Below are 20,024 nucleotides of genomic sequence, written 5' to 3'. Positions count from 1 at the left end.
CACTGATTTCCCTACATCTACATTCATGATCCAACACTTTCCTTACTCTCTTCTTTTCAGCTTCATTATTTTCCGTAATTTTATCATCTACATCTGTATCCTGTGCTCGTCCATCCTTGTTATCGTTATTACATCCAGTCAGTTTTGCATCTTGGTTATAGCATTTTTTACTTTAGCCTGACTAGTTTTTTTAGTTCTTTTATCTCTGCGGTAAGGGATTCTCTAGTGTCTTATATGCTTTTCTCAAGCCCAGCTAGTATCCTTATAATTGTTTTAAATTCTCGTTCAGGCATCTTACTTCTGTCTGTATGGATTAAATCCCTGGCTGTTACTTCTTCCTGTTCTTTCTTTTGGGGTGAATTCCTCTGCCTTGTCATTTTTGTCTAGGTCACTTTTTTGTGATTGTTAGGAAAGCCTGTTATATTACTGCTCCTGAGAGTAGTGGCTATATTAAGAAGAGGTTCCCACCCCCACCCCACCCCAGCAAGGAAAAGAGGTCCTATACTGTCTTGGGCCTAGTGATTCAGGAGGTGTTTCAGAGCGTGCACTCTGCTGTTGTGTTTTGTCTGCTCCTTCCCTCAGGTCAGTCCTCTGCAGTTTCTCCTTGCCTACAGTGAGGGGTGTTTGGACCTTGTCCAGTGTGTGGCAAGTTTTAACTAGCTGTGTTTTGGTCTGCTTGTTATAAGAAGCTAGATCCAGGGGTCCCTGGGTGGCTCGGTGGGTTAAGCGTGTCTGCCTTTGGCTCAGGTCATGATCCCAGGGTCCTGGGATCAGGCCCCACGTCAGGCTCCCTGCTCAGCGGGGAGCCTGCTTCTCCCTCTCCCTCACCTTCTCCCCCTGCTTGTGCTCTCTCTCTCTCTCTTTCTCTCTCCCTCTGTCAAAAAAATAAATCTTAAAAAAAAAAAAAAAGAAGGTAGATCCTATTTCCCCTAGAGCTAAAGCTTTCCAGCACTATGTGATCAGTAGACTTGGTGCTTGTAAGGGGTCCGTGCTGGTCTTCTGGGGTGGGGCCTGCTGTGCTGATTCTCAGGCCAACTTTCCCTAGTGGAGACACACATGCAGGGGGAGGTGGTGGGGTTGGGGAAGCTTGGTGTAAGCAGCTTCAGCCCCCACTGGGTGGCACTGTGTTGCTCACTGAAGTCAGTCAGTGCTGATGGACAGGGGAGAAAATTGCCTTTCCCTGCACTCTCTCTCTCCTGGAGCAGGGAGTTTGCACCAGCACTCTTCAGGAAGTCCTCACAGATGAGCAAACAATCACCCCTCCTTGTCCCTGGCGTCCGTCAGATCCCTGCCTTCACCCTGTTTGTATCCGAGCTGTTTGCGTACTAGGCAGCACAATACTGCTGTGTTTTATCGCAGGCACATGGCTGTGTTTCAGAACTCCAAATTGTAGGGATCCACACGCACAGACCCACACTGATCCTCTTGGGGAAGGTCTGGCCACACTGGCTACTGCTGGTTTGTCCCAGAAAAGCAGTCACACAGCCGCACAGGGGTTTATGGTAAAGCACAGCTGATCGCCAGCATCCAGGTTTGTTGTGCTCAGCCAGTGTCTCTGTTCCTATGGAGGGAACAGGGACACACATTGGCTCCACTAGTTCTTCTGTCCCCAGAAAGGCCATGCCACCACGCCCAGATGCACTCCAAAAAGGGGAGTTCTTTCTACCCATATGACCAGGGGATGCTCAGACCCCACTGCCCACTTCCAGGGCTCCACCCTCCTTTCCCACCAAAGTACCACTAAGCCTGCCAGCCACAACCCCATCGATGGCACAGTCTTCTAAAACTTCAGACTTTGCGCTCCGCTGCTTATACAAACGAGCAGTAGTCAGCCCCTCCACTTTTCCCTGTCACTGGTTTTGGGGAATAGGTTTTTTTTTGTGCAATCCCCTGCCTGTTGCTTCTCTCTCTCTCCCTCACTGTCTCACTCCTTTCCCCATGATCAGGGCTCCCTTCCCTCCGAAGTACCCCCAGCTTTTCTCTCCCCCAAATCAACTCTCCACTACTCCCACCTTCCATGAGGTGGCCGTTTTTCTACCTGTAGATGTGCAATTTGTGCTCTCAGTCCTCAGATCAATTCCTTGGGTGTTCAGAATGATTTGATATTTATCTAGCTGTGTTCGAGGGATGAGGCAAGCTTAGGGTCCCCCTACTCCTCTGCCATCTTAACTCCTAAATATATACCTTTATAAATCTATACCCATATCTTCTTTATCCAGTCATCTATTTTTTTAAGGTTTTATTTATTTATTTGAGAGAGTGAGAGAAGGCAAGGCTGACTCCCTGCTGAGCAGGGAGCCCCATGCCCCTGGGATCATGACCTAAGCCAAAGACAGCCGCTTCACCAACTGAGCCACCCAGGCGCCCCCTATCCATTCATCTATTGATGGACACTTGGGTTGTATAAAGTCATTTTTAAAACATCAGCTCTGTGTGAATTTGTGGCTTAAGGGGGGAAAGCTGAGTGCTCCTTGACTAAAACAGAGAGTGGAGCAGCACTGCCTGGGGGTGGGACCCTGTGTTGGGCTGTCTGTCCGAATGAGCTGGGAGGGAGAGGCAGAGCTGTGGGAATGAAAGTATGTGTAACCATCTACAGATGCTACTGCTTCCAGTCTTCGCATCTGAAATATCTCCTTCAGATCTCAGAATCGAAATAGCCATCTACTGCTTTTATCAGCATGATTCAGGTACAGTTTCTAAAGTATGTGAAGTCTGAATTGTTTTTAATCCTTTGTGAGCTTTTCCTGATTAGCCTTTCCTCCTTTAGAATGTTCCTGAGGCCTATCTCTTTTTTTTCCAGTTTTATTGAGATAACATTGGCATCTCAGTTCTATCTTAATTTGGCTTCTGGAGGCTACAGTTTACCTCTGATCCTTGTTATTTTTCAGGGCTTGTAGTAGAATGCCAACAAGAACGATCACAGATTAAAAATAAAGAAATAGCTTTGCGTGTGTTGAGAGCTAGACTGTACCAGCAGATTATTGAGAAAGACAAGTGTCAGCAACAAAGTACTAGAAAACTGCAGGTAAGATATATTGTATAATAATAGCTTTGTGGGGCACCCGGCTGGTTCAGTCAGAAGAGCATGTGACTCTTGATCTCGGCGTCATGAGTTCAAGTCCCATGTTGGGTGTAGAGATTGCTTAAAATAAAAAATAATAATAATATCCCTGCACAACAGTCATCATTTTATGTAGAAAATGTAGCATTTGTTCTTGATCAAATGGGAATATCTTATAGCATAGGGAAACATGCTTATTTGTAAATAAGCAATAATTTCATGCATATGGACTAACAGATTATGGCTACATTTGGATGTGCCAGTTTGAAAATGAACAGATGAGATATGTGTAAACTCAGAATTCTTTCCCAGTTGTTTCCCTCCAGTGTTTGTATCATGACTGTTTTGAGAGGAGATTAGATTAAAAGATAAAATAATTCTCTGGAAATTAAGAGATTTGCAGATTTTTTATTTAAAAACCTGTGCTTTTTTATTAAAACTCTGTGGGATCAAAAGTAAATGGCACTGCAAAAAACTGGTAATGATGATTGTTACTGATGGCATATGGGGAGGGGGGTAGAAGAGAGATTTATTTCCACTATATATACCTTTTGTACTTTCTGAATTTTGTACTATATATAGAAAATGTCTAGTATTATTTATTCAAATATGTAGATTAATGCTAAGCAAAATGAGTAAATGTCATTGTTTTAAGTAAACAAATGTTAGGATTTTAAATCCTAAAAAATGTAAAGTTGGTCTTTGAGAGAGGTTGGAAGAGAAAGTAAAATAAGTGCTTTTGTGTTGTTTGCAGATGGGTATGCTACACTAAATCTGGAAAACTTTGTGGCCTTTTAGGAGAATGAATTATATAAACTTAACCATTAATTATTCTTTTTTTTAATATTTTATTTATTTATTTGACAGAGACAGCCAGCGAGAGAGGGAACACAGCAGGGGGAGTGGGAGAGGAAGAAGCAGGCTCCCAGCAGAGGAGCCTGACGTGGGGCTCGATCCCGTAACACTGGGATCACGCCCTGAGCCGAAGGCAGACGCTTAACGACTGAGCCACCCAGGCGCCCCCCATTAATTATTCTTTTTGCCTAGATATCCTGATCTTCTCACGCTTTTGCCCTTCTAGCTTTTCATACCTACATTCTAACTTCCAAGTAGTGAAAGTGACAGGATTAATGGAATATTAATCCTCTGTGGTAATCCTAGGTTGTTGTCCAGCATCAGTGTATACAGTTGCAGATAGGAATGCTCATTAACAAACCATTGCTTCTTGGCACATAAGTGATAACATAAACACGAAGAACTCAGTGACATTTGAATTAATAAAAGACATTGGGATTTACTTGCTATTTGGCATTTTAGTACCAGATGTTTCACACAATAATTTTTAAAATAAGTAATTCAAGATTGGCCTGGTGAAAATTGTGTGTGTGTGTGTGTGTGTGTGTGTGTGTGTCCTCTTTAGAAATTTCTGGTTTCAAGCACCAAAAAGACCTCCATGCCTCCCAATTAACTTGTCCATCTGTGTGAAACTTTTTAGTAGGTATTTCTAATGTTTAGAGAAGTTTTTGCTTCAACTAATATGTAAAGTAGCTTTTATAAGGAAGGCATTATGCCAGGTTCTCAACGCTGGCTCCATTTATCTCCTAAAGAAATTTGTATATGCCTCAGGCCCCAGCCCCCAAGAGTCTGACATAATTGATTTGGGTGGGAACCTGGGCATTAATATGGTGCTTTGGGATAGTAGTTTCCATACCTGGCTGGTTGCAGAATGGATGGCCTGGGAAATGTTCCAAAAATCCATAATCCCTGATTTGGTATATCCGAGATTGGATTTTAAAATCTTTAATTTTAAAAAATTCTCCTGATGGCCAGCCATATTTAATTTAGTTTCATATCATTTGCCTGAGGGGTTAAGAAAATAACTTACAGAAATGTCTTTCTGTAGTGAAAGGGAGGGACACCTGGGTGGCTCAGTCAGTTAAGCGGCTGCCTTTGGCTCAGGTCATGATCCCAGGGATCGAGTCCCGGCATCAGGCTCCTTGCTTAGCAGGGAGCCTACTTCTCCCTTTGCCTGCTGCTCCCCCTGCTTGTCCTCTCTTTCTCTCTCTCTTTCTCTGGCAAATAAGTAAATAAATAACTTTTCTATTGTTTTAAATGAGAGTGAGTGAGAGAGGGTGCTGTGCTGGGGAGGTAGTAGAGATGAGGAGATTAAGAACACAAATAACCATAGCATAAGGCAAAATGTAGTGTGCTGTGAAGAAGATTCCAAGTGTAAGGGGTTTCAAAGGAGGACATTCATCTATTTCAGTTGTTGCTAGCTGGAAAGGTGGGCATGTTGGAGTTGGGGGGGGCATCCCTGGAGAGGATATCCAAGCTGAGTAAGCAGACACGCCCACAGTTGTGATATGGTAGAATAGGTGGCATGATAGCAGTTCACATAATTTTCAGAAATAATGCTGGGAAAGTTGGCTACATTGTGAAGTGCTTTGAATGCTGAGTTGTTTTTGCTTAGTAGACAAGAAGAAACGAGAGAAAAAGATTGATCAGAAAGCTGTTTTAGGCAGACTAAGCAGGGCAACAGATATAAGCAGAGAGATGGAAGATTCAGCAGGAGATTTTTACAGGAATGAAGGTGAAAAGTAATGAGCTCTTGAATGATAGAAATGAAGAGGGCAGGACATAACAGGAGACCCTTAGACCACTGGGGGTGGGCAGGTAGAGAATACAATGAACTGAAGGTGGTTCCTCCCCCAGTGTGTGTCAGAGTCTGGCACGTAGAAGTAAGCTCCTGTGAGGTGTTACTTGAGTTGTGGGATGTCAGTTTCCCACTGGGAACCAAGGACACGTGGTGGTGCCATTTATAGAAGCAGGAGGAAGAACTGCTCGGGGCGGGGGGGGGGCAAAGATAATTTCGTTTTAAATATTTGGAGTTTAAACTACCAGAGAGACATCCATTCTTATTCCATCACTTTACAAAGCTGTAGTCTTTAACATTCAGTTCTACCCATTCTTGTTCCTTGTCACTTTGTATATGTGACTTTAAAAAAAAACAAACTGAAACTGGGGGCCCTCGGTGGCTCGTTGGTTAAGTGTCTGCCTTCGGCTCAGGTCATGATTCCAGGGTGCTGCGATCAAGTCCTGCGTTGGCTCCCTGCTCAGCAGGGAGTCTGCTTCTCCCTCTCCCTTTGCCCCTCCCCCTTCTTGTGCTCTCTCACTCTAATAAATAAAACCTTTTAAAAAAACTAAAACTGTTACAATAGAAAAGTCATTTATAAGTATGTTTTCCATTGTAATAAAGGTAATTATAAAGTTAAAATATGAATTGCCTTTTTGTTATGGCACAGGTGGGAACAAGAGCCCAGTCAGAGAGAATTCGGACGTATAATTTCACCCAGGATAGAGTGACTGACCACAGGATAGCATATGAAGTTCGTGATATTAAGGTAATATAACTTAATATGCTTTATGTGCCTTTGCTTTTCAAAGAAAGCGTACTCAAATTCTAGAGGGTTGTGTCTAAAATATTACTAAGTAATTTAAAATTTTTAAGCCAGTTTAAGGTAGTACCCCCAAAGAGGCAAGCATTCATATTAGTTTGTTGGTAAGAAATGCGGTCTTAGTGCCACCTTGAAACAGTTCTCTTCGAACTCCAAATTCTTTGCTGTGCAATCACAGTGTATTAAGGTATATTCAGTGTACATATGTACACTGTATCAGATTTCTATTGCTGTGTAACAAATGACCATGAACTTCTTGGCTTAAAATAATATTTATTATCTTATTATAGTAGGTTAGAAATCTGGGCACAGCAGAGCTGAGTTCTCTGTCCTTGGGTCCTAAAGACCACCCGCAGGTTGCTTGCTAAGTGGCCCCTCCATACACCCTCTCCCACTTTGAATCTCTTGTAGGAATGGCTCAAGCCTTTTTAAGGGCTCACCTATTTAGGTCAGGCCCACCCCAGTAATATTCCTTTTGAATGACTCAACATCAACTGATTAATATCACTGGAGTGATATTCCATCATATTCACAGTTTCTGCCTCCACGTAAGAGAGGGAATTCTGCAAGGTGTGTACACCAGGGGGCATCTTAGAGCTCTACCTACTGTGAGGAATTCTTCATGAGATTCAGGAGTTGTAATTATGCTATTGGGGAAGGACCCTGTCAACATGGTTTGAACATTAACCTAACTAAATCCCATTTGGCCAGACCATTGGCACTAATACATTAATGATGAAGCACAGGAAAATTCCCCTTTTGTTTCCCCTGAAGGGGAAAATGAACTGGTTCTCATAAAGGACTGTGTACAAAAGGCAAGAGGTAGAAGGTTTTGATTTTTTTCCTTGAAGTCATGTGATACCTAGGGCTTCTTTCACTTGATTCTGTCCCATTCTGTACTCAAAATACCAATTTTACAAGGGAAATGTTTGTGTTTTTAAAATATTTAAAAATTTCTGTGTACCTTATGCTACTTCCTCTGTCTTCTTAGCAATTTAAGACTGTCTCAAATAGGAACATAATAGCCTTGTCAAAAAGGAGAAAATATTTGCTAACTTCCCTTTCCTCAGGAAACACACAGTAATAACCAAACATGTTTGGCCATATTGTTCTGATTACACCATATTCTTTCAGTTGTTTTTCTGGTAGTGGTGATGGTTTTCCCTGAGACCGCTGCATTCTTACGACCGGTAATATTATTTAGAATAGCCCTTAGGTCCCGAGTTAGTATTCAGTCTTGAAACAGAGGCAGGTTAAGTGGCTTTTATAGTTATAAAATATCTGGCTTTGGCCTGAATGCTAACATGTTATTACTAACCAAACTAACATGCCAGATTCAGAAATAATTAGGGAAATTATATTTGTGTGCTCTCATAATGACTAACCAGCCCATTGGAAAGAAAAAAAAAAATCCCGAATTAGTGAAAGGAGAAAGTTTGGAAATGTCATGAAAAAAAATGTAGTAAAACATTAAAATCTGTATGAAGGACAGTGAAGAGACTAATAGGAGTGAGTAACTTAGGAACAGAATAGTTGTAGATGAGGCACGAAAAGCGATAAGGGCCCTAACCCTGGGTGCAACAGCTACAGGACAGAATGGAAGGAGTGGAGAGGGAAGCAAGTGGATGTCTGCAGGACTCAGCGCAGCCAAGTTCAGCTCTGTGCCTTTATCTTGGAGCCTGACCTGCTCCCTACTCCATTTACATAGTTCTTGATGAAGCTGCTCTGCTCTTACAGGATCATGATTCTGACCCAAGACAATACTTGGTTTGTTGGGGAGGAAATCTGAACAAGCCCCCACCAATGAGTTCCTTCCTAGCATTTTAAAACCAGACACAAAGAGGACCATTTTCTCAGCTAAAACTGAAATATGTAAAATGTATAATAGGTTAGAAACCACATTTCCAAACCACAAGGGGAAGGCAATGTTCAGTAGGAGATGAAGCTGATAGTGAAAGGAGCAGAAATAGAACTGGATGGAAAGAATCTTGATGATATTAATCCCCACATTCATTTATTCCTGTGGCCAGCTTCATTCCCAGGGTGGTGGCAATAGCCTTTCCATTCCTATCCTTGGGTTCTATGAGATCACTTCGTATTCTTAGTTTGAGTTCTCTTGTAGGTAATTTTTAAATTTTTACTCATCTAGATCATAAGCACAGACTACCCTGTAATATATTGTTTTATGTTTTTATTATGTTTCCTAAAGTCCTTGTGCAGATTCCTTAACATTAGCCTATGTCCTGCCCTGTATTCCTCTTGCCCTGGAAATTTCCCCTTGCCCTTTATACTTGTACTTTGTTTCTCTGCCTTTCTTCATCCTGATTCTTTTGACTGAAATGCTCTGCTTGTCTGTATTTGGAGAAATAACTGTTCTTTTTTTTTTTTTTTTTTTTAAGATTTTATTTATTTATTTGACAGAGACAGCCAGCGAGAGAGGGAACACAAGCAGGGGGAGTGGGAGAGGAAGAAGCAGGCTCCCAGCAGACGAGCCTGATGCTGGGCTGGATCCCAGAACGCTGGGATCACGCCCTTAGCTGAAGGCAGATAGATGCTTAACGACTGAGCCATCCAGGCGCCCCGGGAGAAATAACTGTTCTGTTTTTAAGATCTAATGCAAACTTGTTCTTCCTTCCTAAACTCTTCCCTGATGCTACCATTCTTCTTAAAATTAACTTTACAGCCCTCACTTGTGTCTTTTTAATTTCTTGCACTGATTGTGGTGCCTAGCTCTCTCATTAGATTATGAGCTTCCGAAGATTAGGAACCCCAAGTCCTTCAACTTTGGTCTTTGTATCTCTGGCACTCTGATTAATCCAATCAAACTCTAAATGTGATGTGATTATCAGTTAAGAGTGCTAATCCTTTTAACATAATTTCCAAATGATGAAATTACCTTGGCAATACCACGATAATTTGAGCTCTGGGCATGCTGATTTTATAAGCAATTCTCCACACTATGCTCAAAGTGGTATAAATTTTAATTTTAAAACTTCATCATAGGGCTTTTGCTTTACTTTTAAAGTTTAATTGAGGCTTAAATATATGCTGGTGTTTTGTGGAATACAAAGATAGTAAAACATCTTTTCCCCTACAGTTTAACTTGAAAGATGAATGTATACACTTAACCTAAAATTCAACTTTAAGGGAGCGCCTGGGTGGCTCCGTCGGTTAAGTGTCTACCTTCAGCTCAAATCTTGATCCCAGGATCCTGGGATGGAGCCCTGCATCAGGCTTCATGCTGAGCACAGAGTCTGCTGGAGACTCTTTCTCCCTCTAGCTCTGCCCCTCCTCCCTGCTCTCTCTCTTTTTTTCTCTCTAAAATAAATAAAACCTTAAAAAAAAAAAAAAAAGATCAGCTCATGCCTAAATGTTCTGTGTTCCAGTTGCTGGCATAGAAATATTTCCATTAATCCAATGTCTAGATTTTGAACATTTCTAAAATATGAGACTGTGCTGATTCACTGTTCCCAACAACTCTGTTACACAGAATTTCTGTAACACAGGAGAGGTACTAAAAGTTATTATTTCAGTGCCTTGTAGTGGTGAACTGTAGAGAAAACTACAGGGAAGTTTGACAACACTTTTCACCCAATAGACTTACTTTGGGGTAAACATAAGAGCATTTATTTTTCTGAACTTTTTATTTAGAAATTTACAAGTATATATGTTTGAAGACTGGTTCAGTACACACCCTATCCCTAGATGCAGCAGTTGTTAACATTTGCCTTCTCTTTCTCTTCTATCTCCTGTGTTGTCAGTGAACCATTTGAAAGCAAGGTGGAGACCTCAAAACACTTGTCCGCTAAATATTTTGGCATAAATTTTTGGTCACACAGGTCTTCTAGATTTTAAAACCGCCATATTTCCAATTTAAAAAGAAAGAGAACTAGTATAAGCCACTTACAGATTAAATAAAATCTAAATTTAAAGGTTGGCATCAGAAGTGTGAGCGGGGGGGGGGGGGCGCCTGGGTGGCACAGTCGTTAAGCGTCTGCCTTCGGCTCTGGGCGTGATCCCGGCGTTATGGGATCGAGCCCCACATCAGGCTCCTCCGCTATGAGCCTGCTTCTTCCTCTCCCACTGCTCCTGCTTGTGTTCCCTCTCTCGCTGGCTGTCTCTATCTCTGTCAAATAAATAAATAAAATCTTTAAAAAAAAAAAAAGTGTGAGCGGGAGTGGTCCCAGGAGGTCCCAAGAATTTGGCGAGCAAAGATTGGCAGGGAGCGTGCATGCAGGTTAAAGTGGCAGCAAAGATGCCTGGGGTGTTGGTTGAGGCATTTCAGTCTTTTTTGCCCCTGGGATATAATGTGTTATGAATACGAAGGGTGGAATTTTCAGGACAAGAGTAACAAACCTGATCTTTTCTAGGGAACAAAAGGAGAAGGGATTCGGCAAACATATCCTCCCAAAGATGGTTTGTGATCCTAGAGCCCTGTTGTCAGGAACACCAAGCAAAGGAATTGTAAAGAGAAATTCAGATCTCCTTTGTTTTGTTGTCTCCAGAGTTGTTGGGAAGATCCAGCTCCCAGAAGATCGCTTTTTAAACAAAATGCTAATGTAAACAATTAAAGAGTAGAAGTCCATTTACTCTTTTGGATTCACTTTTTATGAGAAGCCACTATAACTGGGGATCCTCCCAAGTTAGCAAAGTTGTTCACTGTATTATGGAACCACTTTTGTAATCATTCTTGCAATTAACTAATGACTGTACAGAAACAAAGTAAATATACATTTAAATTCTTTGCTTTGTTTCTCCTTTATTTCTAGTAATCAGGTTTTTATAATAACTCTTTTACCAGGAATTTTTATGTGGGGAGAAGTGTCTGGATCAGCTAATTCAGAGACTGCTTCATTCAGCAGATGAAGAAGCCATTACTGAATTTTTGGATGAAAACCTTAAATCAGCAAAATAAATGCGGATTTATTATTTATTATTACATAAATGAAATGGACCTATAACAAGAAGCAGCTGTTCATAAAGTACAGCTAAAATTACACAGTATGTACAAATATATTTTTTAATGAATAAGTCACATCTCTTGACCTAAGAGCTTATAAAGTACAGTCCAGCTTTTCAAGCAGAAAACAAGCATGCATTGTTGAAAAGAGAAATAAAGTATTGAGAATTGATTAGGTGATACAGGTTTATAAACTTTGTAAACCCCCATTTCAAGAAAAAGTATTGTTAATCATGTTCAAATTAGGCTTTAAACTGCTACTTTTAAACAAAAAAATAAGTAAAAATTAAGGGGAATAGGACTCAATAACAGTGAGCATGTATCTCCGGGATACAGGTCGTAGTGCTCTTTGAGAATGGAACGAATTCTATACTGTATAAACCACAAGCCAATATATAAAGTGAACTGTCTGCTTGGCATTTATTTCTTGTTTGGCTTAACTTATGAGCATCAACAGATGTAGTGTAATGTGACTAATTCTCTATGCCTGGTTTTGTGCGGTGATGTACACAGAACCCAGTCCTTATCTTACAGAGTTTCCGGTTGGGTGACAGAGCCAAAACAGAAACCACCAACTCAAATACCGAGTGACATGGTGTATTTAGTACTTGTTCTCAGGAAGTTTCTTGAGTGAAAAAGCAAGGGGTTATTATTTTAGACATCACTTAGAAGGAAATTATGTGCCTAGGAAAGATGAGCTAAAATAGAGTTTTAAGACCAATGGAATTAGGAGGTAAACATAGAAGTGAAAATTTCCCCCCAATTTTTCATTTTGAAATTTTTCAAGCACATGGAGAAAGTTCTTTAAATAAGTTTTAAGAAATAGTGCAATGAACTACTAGGTATTTACCCAAAGGATACAAGAATACAGATTCGAAAGGGTACGTGCACTCCCATGATTATAGCAACATTATCAACAATAGCCAAACTATGGAGAGAACTCAAAGAATAGATAAAGAAGATGTGGTAATATATACAATGGACCATCAAATAGAATGAAATCCTGCCATTTGCAAGGACGTTGATGGAGCTAGAGAGTATTATGCTAAGCAAAATCAGTCAGAGAAAGACAAATACCACATGATCTCAGTCATATGTGGAATTTAATTTAAGAAATTAAGAAAACAGATGAACATATGGGGGGGGGGGGAGAGAGGGAAACAAACCATAAGAGACTCTTAACAATAGAGAACATTCTGAGGGTTGATGGAGGGAGGTGGGTGAGGGATGGGCTAGATGGGTGATGGGCGTTAAGGAGGGCATTTGTTATGATGGGCATTGGGTGTTGTATGTAAGTGATGAATCACTGAATTCTACTCCAGAAACCAATATTGCATTGTATGTTAACTAACTAGGATTTAAATAAAAATTTGAAAAGAAAAAAGGGAAATAGAGCCAAACCAAAAAAAAGAAAGAAAAAGTAAGAAAGCAAAGCAAGCAAGAAAGAGTGCAATGGACAGTATATACTTTGGAGTTCTACTATTACCATTTTGCTACAGTTGTTGTTTTTGCTGTCTCTGAATACATACACATACGTGTTGGTGGTTATTGGACCATTTAAAAGTTGGTTGCAGACCTTGTAACACCACACCGAAGTATCTCAGCATGTCCTAAGAATAAGGACGTTCTCCTACAAAATCGTAACTCCATTATTACACTTAACTGTATAATAACAATAATTATTATATAATATGATCTAATATCTATCACATATTAAAATTTCTTCAGCTATCCCCAGAATGTCTTTTTAGCTGTTTTTGTTTGCCAATTTTGTGTAATCCAGGATCCAACTAAGATTCACACGTTGTATTTGGTTGTGTGCCGTTAGTGTTTGGATTAACCCCCTAGCCTTTTTTTCCATATGATGTTGACCTTTTGAAGAGTCCCACAAGGTTGTTTTATAGAATGATCTACATCCACATTTGTCTGGCTGCTTCGTCAAGGTATTGGTAACTTTTATTCAGCCATTCAATGTACTATAAAGTAATACTAAATCTAAAAATTAATTCAGTTAACATATTTGGCAAGACTACTTCCTAGGTGATGTCAAATTCATAGTGTATTGTATCAGGAAGTTCCACTATTAGTGGTGCAGAGTTTGGAAACTGTCAAATCGCTCCAATATAATGGTACATGTTCTTTGTAATAATTAGTATGTAATCTATGGGGTAATATTTTGGCATTATGTGAACATTAGATGCTTCTCAGATGGCACCAGTGATCCCATTTTTGGCATTCATGCACCTGTGTAATCTGTTTCCCTTGAGCAGGAGCTGGATTTGTTGACTATCTTCTAACAAATAGGATGAGATAGAAGGGGTAGGATTGTCGCTTCCAATATTAGGTTATAAAGACTTGTCTCTGGCTCTGCCTCTCTTTTCTGGCCACACTGTTGCTGGGTGGACTGGGGAGACCCCCAGGCCCCAAGGCCTCCACCCAGCCTGTCTCCAAGTTGTCACCAGAGACTCTTGGTCTCGTCACAAGAAAGAATTCAAGGACAGACCAGACACGACGGTTGAGCAGTGCAAGTAGGAAAGTTTATTAAAGTGAGAGTACACTCTCAAGATGTGAAAACAGGGGAGCTCAAAGGAAGCTGGTGGAATATTTATTACTTGGGGAGGGGATTTGGGGGGGAGCAGGTTTTCGTGCCTTTTCTCCCTTACTTGGTCAGGATTTCTGGCCTTTGTCTTGGGCCTGCCTGGTTTGATCCAGCTGCTTCTTGTCGCTTTGTTTTTGGAATGCTGCCAGGTTTCTAATTCTCGCCCCATATCCCCATAGCTAGCCCTAACTCCCACTTGGCTGGCCTGCAGGCATCCTGTTAAAACCTAACTTAACTTCCTACTCTAACAACACTGGTGGAAGCAAGATGATGTGAGCAGCTCTGTGGAACTTGTACCGACAGTTCTCAAGGAACTAAGATCGGCCAGCTAGGACATGTATGAACTTGGAAGCAGATCGTTCAGCCCTAGTGGTGTCTTGAAATGATAGTGGTCCTGGTCAACAGCTTAACTGTAATTTCACAAGAGAGCCCTTGAGCCAGAGGCACACCACTAAGCTGCTCTAGGATACCTGACTCTAAGAAATTGGGTAAATTAATGTTCTTTGCTGCAAATTTGGGGGTAATTTGTTACACCAAGTTGTATGTAATGAATTTACCCAATGGCCTTTCATCTCATTGATTTAACATCAGTTAATGATTCTTGCTTTGCCCAAATCAGCTGTTCCACTGCTAGTTCAAAAATGGTGTTCTTGTTCTTTCTACGTTAATGGCTGGCATTCTTTAAAGAAAGCTTTCCTTTGTTTTTTCTCTCACTTTCTGTAAGTTGAGAGGTAATTTAATCCTATTTGGATCAATATCATTATTATTTCCCCAGGGGTAAGCATTGCCCTCTAAAATAATTGATGTCTCTGGAGAATCTGATTTAATTTAAAATAACATTCAATTAAATAGGGAGTTTCAGGGTAAACATTAGAAACTGATTTTTATTGTCAGGTAGTTCACGTAACAGAAACATCCTGGGGCGCCTGGCTGGCTCAGTCAGAAAAACATAAGACTCTTGATCTAGGGGTCATGAGTTAGAGCCCCACACTGGGCATAGAGATTACTTAAAAAAAATAAACTTAAAAAAATTTTTTTAAAGAAACATTTATCCAAGGAAATGTAAATTAAAACACTGCATGAATCAAGGCAAAGTGAAGATAGTCTAATTTGCTGTATGATGTCAAATGTGAGATCACGTGTCATTTTTAAATTTTTTTTTCAGAAAAAAATCACTAAATACATAAACCTCAGAACATGATGTCTGCAAGGAATTCATAATTTAAGAAAGTGAAAAATTGTAAGGGGGAAAGCAAGAAAAAGGGGCATTGATTTGTTCTATTCATTCATTTGATGGTCAGTATTAACATTCTATACCTGGCAAGGAAGGGCAGGCTCTAAGAGGCAATGAGGACACAAGGAAAAGTGCTTCTTCAGCCTAAGGGAGGCTCTGCCTTCCTGGAAGGAAGTCCAGAGCTTCCTACCACCACCAAGGTCTTTGCCCTTCCTTTGTTCTCCATCTCTGGCTTTACCTTAAAGCACACACTTTATTTGGAGGGAAAAAAATCAAAACAAAAGTTGGAACTAGGAACCTATAAAAATCTTGGGTAATGTTTTTTCTCAAACTTCTGTATATGTACAAATCACTTGGGGATCTCGCCATAATGCAGATTTTAATTCAGAAGGTCTGAGGCCTGTTGTTCTCCATTTCCACAATTCATTTCATTTCTGCAAGCTCCCAGGTGATGGTGGGTACTTCTGACTCACAAACTGCACTTGGAGTAGCAAAGATCTAGGATATCTGTTATTCAATGAGTACTTTCAGGTGTTATACATATTATTTTTGTATAGCGAGTTTCATTGTACAGATTAAACTTGTAATCCTACTTCATGCAGATAGACCAATTTATCTCTCAAACTATGAAGATAAAGTTGACATCTTTTAACTGTTGGTAGAAGAATGTTAGGAAACAACTTATAAGCCAGTGATAAATCAGGGTGCTTGTAAAAAATTTGAAAAGCCAAAGTTTATTGCCTCATATGCACAGCACCTTTAGAATACCAAAGAATAACAAAGTTTATTTAGAAAATAAACTTAGAGATACTTTTAATTGACTTTAAAATTTAGTCAAGGGATCTAAGATCAACAAACTACTAGAGTCAAGAAACTGAAAGAAACTATCTTTAAAAGCATCTTACTCTTGTGTTAGGGGTCAACAGTGATTAGGAGGATTTGGAGGGGGGTGCTTCTGGGATGCTGGTAATGTCTTATTTCTTAACCTGAGCAGTGTTACACAGGTATATTCATTTTGTGATAACTCATTGCATTCATGGGGCGCCTGAGTGGCTCAGTCAGTTCATGTCATGATCCTGGGGTCCTGGGATCAAGTGCCACACCAGGCTCCCTGCTCAGCTAAGTAAATAAACTCTTTTTTTAAAAATTCATTGCATTTACAATTTTATTTGTTCTCTTTTCTGTACGTGTGATATACTTCAAAATTTTTAAATAATAAATTTAAAATTGTTTCAATTTAAAACAGATTTGAAACAAGTTAGTTGCTACCAAATAATGTGGAACACAAGTCACGTCCAAGGCTGCTCACTCACTAGGCCCTCTCCAATTGAACAAGAGTGGACCCATCAAAAGCTCGTATAGTAGCCAATGACTAATGGCAGTGCAAGTTATTTTGGATATAGAAATAAAAGAGTGAACAGTTTGTAGACTATTTAAAAATGAGAGTGAAGGGGCGCCTGGGTGGCTCAGTCGTTAAGCATCTGCCTTTGGCCCAGGGTAGGATCCCGGGGTCCTGGGATCGAGCCCCACATTGGGCTCCCTGCTCAGCTGGGAGCCTGCTTCTTCCTCTCCCACTGCCCCTGGTTGTGTTCCCTGTCTCGCTGGCTGTCTCTCTCTCTGTCAAATAAATAAATAAAATCTTTAAAAAAAAAAATGAGAGTGAAGAACAATACAGATGGGGCCCAGAATGACAAACTAGCGGCCCCGGAGTGCACACAGGACCTGAATTAGAGGTTGTGGAGAGAAAGGGGCTATACTTTCACAGGGTGGGAGGAGGCAGCAGTGGAGACTTACTTATAAATGACGCAAAGCCTAAATTCTGGGGAGGTGAGTGAGTGCTGTGTTTGGGTGGGCTTCTTTATGAAACAAAATGTGTAAAGTTTGCCATAAAGAACAAACAAGTGAAATACTATATACAGTACAGTGGTTAGGATGAAGGGGTTCCAGAACGCAGAGTACTCAGATGCATGGAAACCAGTCTGCAGAAACAGAACTTCAAGAAGTCACACACACACACACACACACACACACACACACACACACACACACGATGTCAATCAGGAGCAACATTCAGAGGAGAAGATGAGAGGGGTTGCCCCAGGAAAGAGGATGTCTGATCTGTAAGAGGAATGTTGAAGTCATCCAGAAATGGAAATGGTGGCAGTACCAGTGAGATGCCTCAGCCTCCTCAGAGGAAAAGGGCCAGAGTAGATCCTGCTACTGGAAACATGAACAGAGTTGAAGTTAAAGATTGCTGAAGAACTAAAACCATGGATTGTTGGGGCTCCTGGGTGGCTCAGTAGGTTAAGCGGCTGCCTTCTGCTCGGGTCGTCATCTCAGGGGCCTGGGATTAAGTCCCGCGTCAGGCTCCCTGCTTGAAGGCGAGTCTGCTTCTTCCTCTCCCTTTGTGATCTCTCTTGCTGTCACTCTCTCAAATAAATAAATAAGAAATCTTTACTAAAAAATAAAAATAAAAACAAATTTTTTAATTAAAAAAAAAAAACAACCATGGATTGTTAATGACTGAGGCATAATTACCAGGCAAAAATACCTTCCTGTCAAGAAGAATATGGATTCCATTGTAAAGGATTATGCAAATTATAAGAAATCTTGAGGAAACACAAAAATAAGGACTAGGCTGTTAATGAAGTTGTGGCAGGAATCTAAAAAGTTGGAATGTAATGTTGGGCTCTCAGCTACTCTACAAATTTGGAAGACCCCAGTATATGAATTCCTCAAAGATTGCCCTGAGTCACCTTTGTCACACATATATGGAGTGCCACATTGAGAACTGGACCATTGTTGACTGATACGCCTCTAGATGAAGAGATTCTTAATGACTGAATGATCTTCACAATTTCCTGGCAAAGATTTCCGCAACTTTATTTAGTGCCAGCAATTATAAAGTGGCTCCTAAGAGAAGGTATAATTTATAGTAAATTAAATGCACAGATCTTAAGAGACAGTTGAGTTTGGCAATTGCATATGCCCATATAACCACCAACCCAAGCAAGAAGAGGACATTTGCATCACCTCTGAAACTTCCCTTGAGTTCCTTTCCAGTTGGTCCAGCTATCTGCCAAAACCCTTTCCCCAACAGTGGCAGCCTCTAATATGATTTTTTCCTTCTGATATGAATTATATTCACCATAACTTACTTTCACTATTCTGGAACTTCGCATACACTGTGCACTCTTGTATATCTGGCTTCTTCAGATCAACATAAAAGTTTTGAAACCTCACATTGGCATATATCAAAGGTTGTATCTTTTTATTTCTGAGTAGTATTACACTATATGAATATACCACAATTAATTTTTTTCATTCTCCTATAGATGCACATGTGGATTGTTTCCAGTTTTTGGCTATTACGGATAAGGTACTATGAACATTCTCACACAAGTCTTGTGGACATATGTTTTAATTTCTCTTGGGCAAATAAATGCTTAGAGAAATTGCTGAGTGTTCAACATCCGAAGAAACTACCAGTTTTCTAAAATGAGTATACCAAACTATATTCCTATTATTAGTATATGAAGGTTCCAATATCATCACCAACATTTAGCATTTTTGACCTTATTGAGTTTAGCCATTCTTGTAGGTATGCAGTGTTTTCTCATGAATTTAATTTGCATTAATCTGAGGATGAATGACATTGGGCAGCTTTCTCATGTTTTTAATGACTATTGTCATTTAAAAAAAGTATTACAAATACTTTTTAAAGTTTTATTTATTTAAGTAATCTCTTCACCCAGTGTGGGGCTTGAACTCACAATTCCAAGATTAAGAGTCACATGCCCTACAAATATTAATTAATTAATTAATTGCAGGCTATGGCTTGTCTTTTTATTTTTTTTCACTGCCTTTTGATAGGCAAAAGCTTGTAATTTTGTTGAAATTCATTTTATCATTTTTTAATGATTAGTGTTTTTTGTGTCCTAAAATGTCTGCCAACCTCAGAGTCAGAGATAGTCTTCTATATTTTCTTTTAGAAGTGTTATAGTTTTCACTTCTCTGTTTAATGTTAAGATCCATTTAGAATTATGTGTGTGTGGTATAAGCTAAGGGTCAAAGTTCTTTTTTTTTCTTTTTTTTACATTGTGAACTGGTTGTTCAACACCATTTGTTGAACAGACTTTCCTCTTCCCACTTAATTGCAGTGATACCAATGCTGGGTTTCTAAAATGTTAAATTCAATTCCTCAGTTGCACTAGCCACATCTGAAGTACTCAAGAGCTACCTGTGGCTTCCAGCTACCTTATCAGCACAGAGAGAAAAGTTTGCAGCATCACAAAGTTCGTGGCAGCACTGCTCTAGACCTTAGGGCACGGTGCCTGCTAAATACTTTGGATTGTGTAAAAAGTAATCTAAACCAACTAACAGAGGGCAGATATAAGGAAGTTAAAAATCAATCACTGAACTGATATGTATTACCTAAGGTAGTCAAATTCAGAGAAGGTAAAATTGGTGGTTACTAGGGGGTGGGGGAAAGAGGAAAGGAGAGTTACTGTGAATGAGTACAAAGCTTCAGTTCTGCAAGATGAAAAGAGCTGTGGAGATGGGTGGTGGTGATGGTTGCAAAACAACGTGAATGTAGTTAATGCCAGAAATGTACTCTCAAAGAATTGTTTAAAATGGTAACTACTGTATATTTTACCCATATAAAAAAATTGTAATTGCTTTTCCCCCAGCTGTGTTAGCGTAGGTGAGAAAGC

At 40.1% G+C, this 20,024-nt stretch overlaps 1 protein-coding gene and 1 pseudogene across 14 annotated transcripts in view; both read left to right on the top strand.

Moving 5' to 3' along the window:
- MTRF1 (mitochondrial translation release factor 1) overlaps positions 1-11,899 on the top strand; it is a 67,331-nt gene extending 55,432 nt beyond the window's left edge. For 13 of the 14 annotated variants that reach the window (XM_045811116.2, XM_045811119.2, XM_045811115.2 and 10 more), the window contains 3 exons: positions 2,889-3,025; positions 6,364-6,462; positions 11,318-11,899. In XM_045811116.2, the coding sequence (XP_045667072.2) occupies positions 2,889-3,025; positions 6,364-6,462; positions 11,318-11,431 (350 nt within the window). In that variant the 3' untranslated portion in view covers positions 11,432-11,899. Of the gene's footprint in view, positions 1-2,888; positions 3,026-6,363; positions 6,463-10,886; positions 11,259-11,317 lie in introns of those variants that run through there. The other variant, XM_045811120.2, reaches the window with a different exon arrangement.
- A 4,648-nt stretch (positions 11,900-16,547) lies between these two features.
- On the top strand, positions 16,548-18,537 carry LOC123801066 (mortality factor 4-like protein 1; annotated as a pseudogene).
- Positions 18,538-20,024: the final 1,487 nt, after the last annotated feature.

Source organism: Ursus americanus, chromosome 10 (genome assembly GCF_024610735.1).
Source record: "Ursus americanus isolate L20-20 chromosome 10, mUrsAme1.1.p, whole genome shotgun sequence".
Classification (NCBI taxonomy): domain Eukaryota; kingdom Metazoa; phylum Chordata; class Mammalia; order Carnivora; family Ursidae; genus Ursus; species Ursus americanus.
The sequence above is the reverse complement of the archived record's forward strand: the minus strand, read 5'-3'. Positions and strand labels throughout refer to the sequence as shown.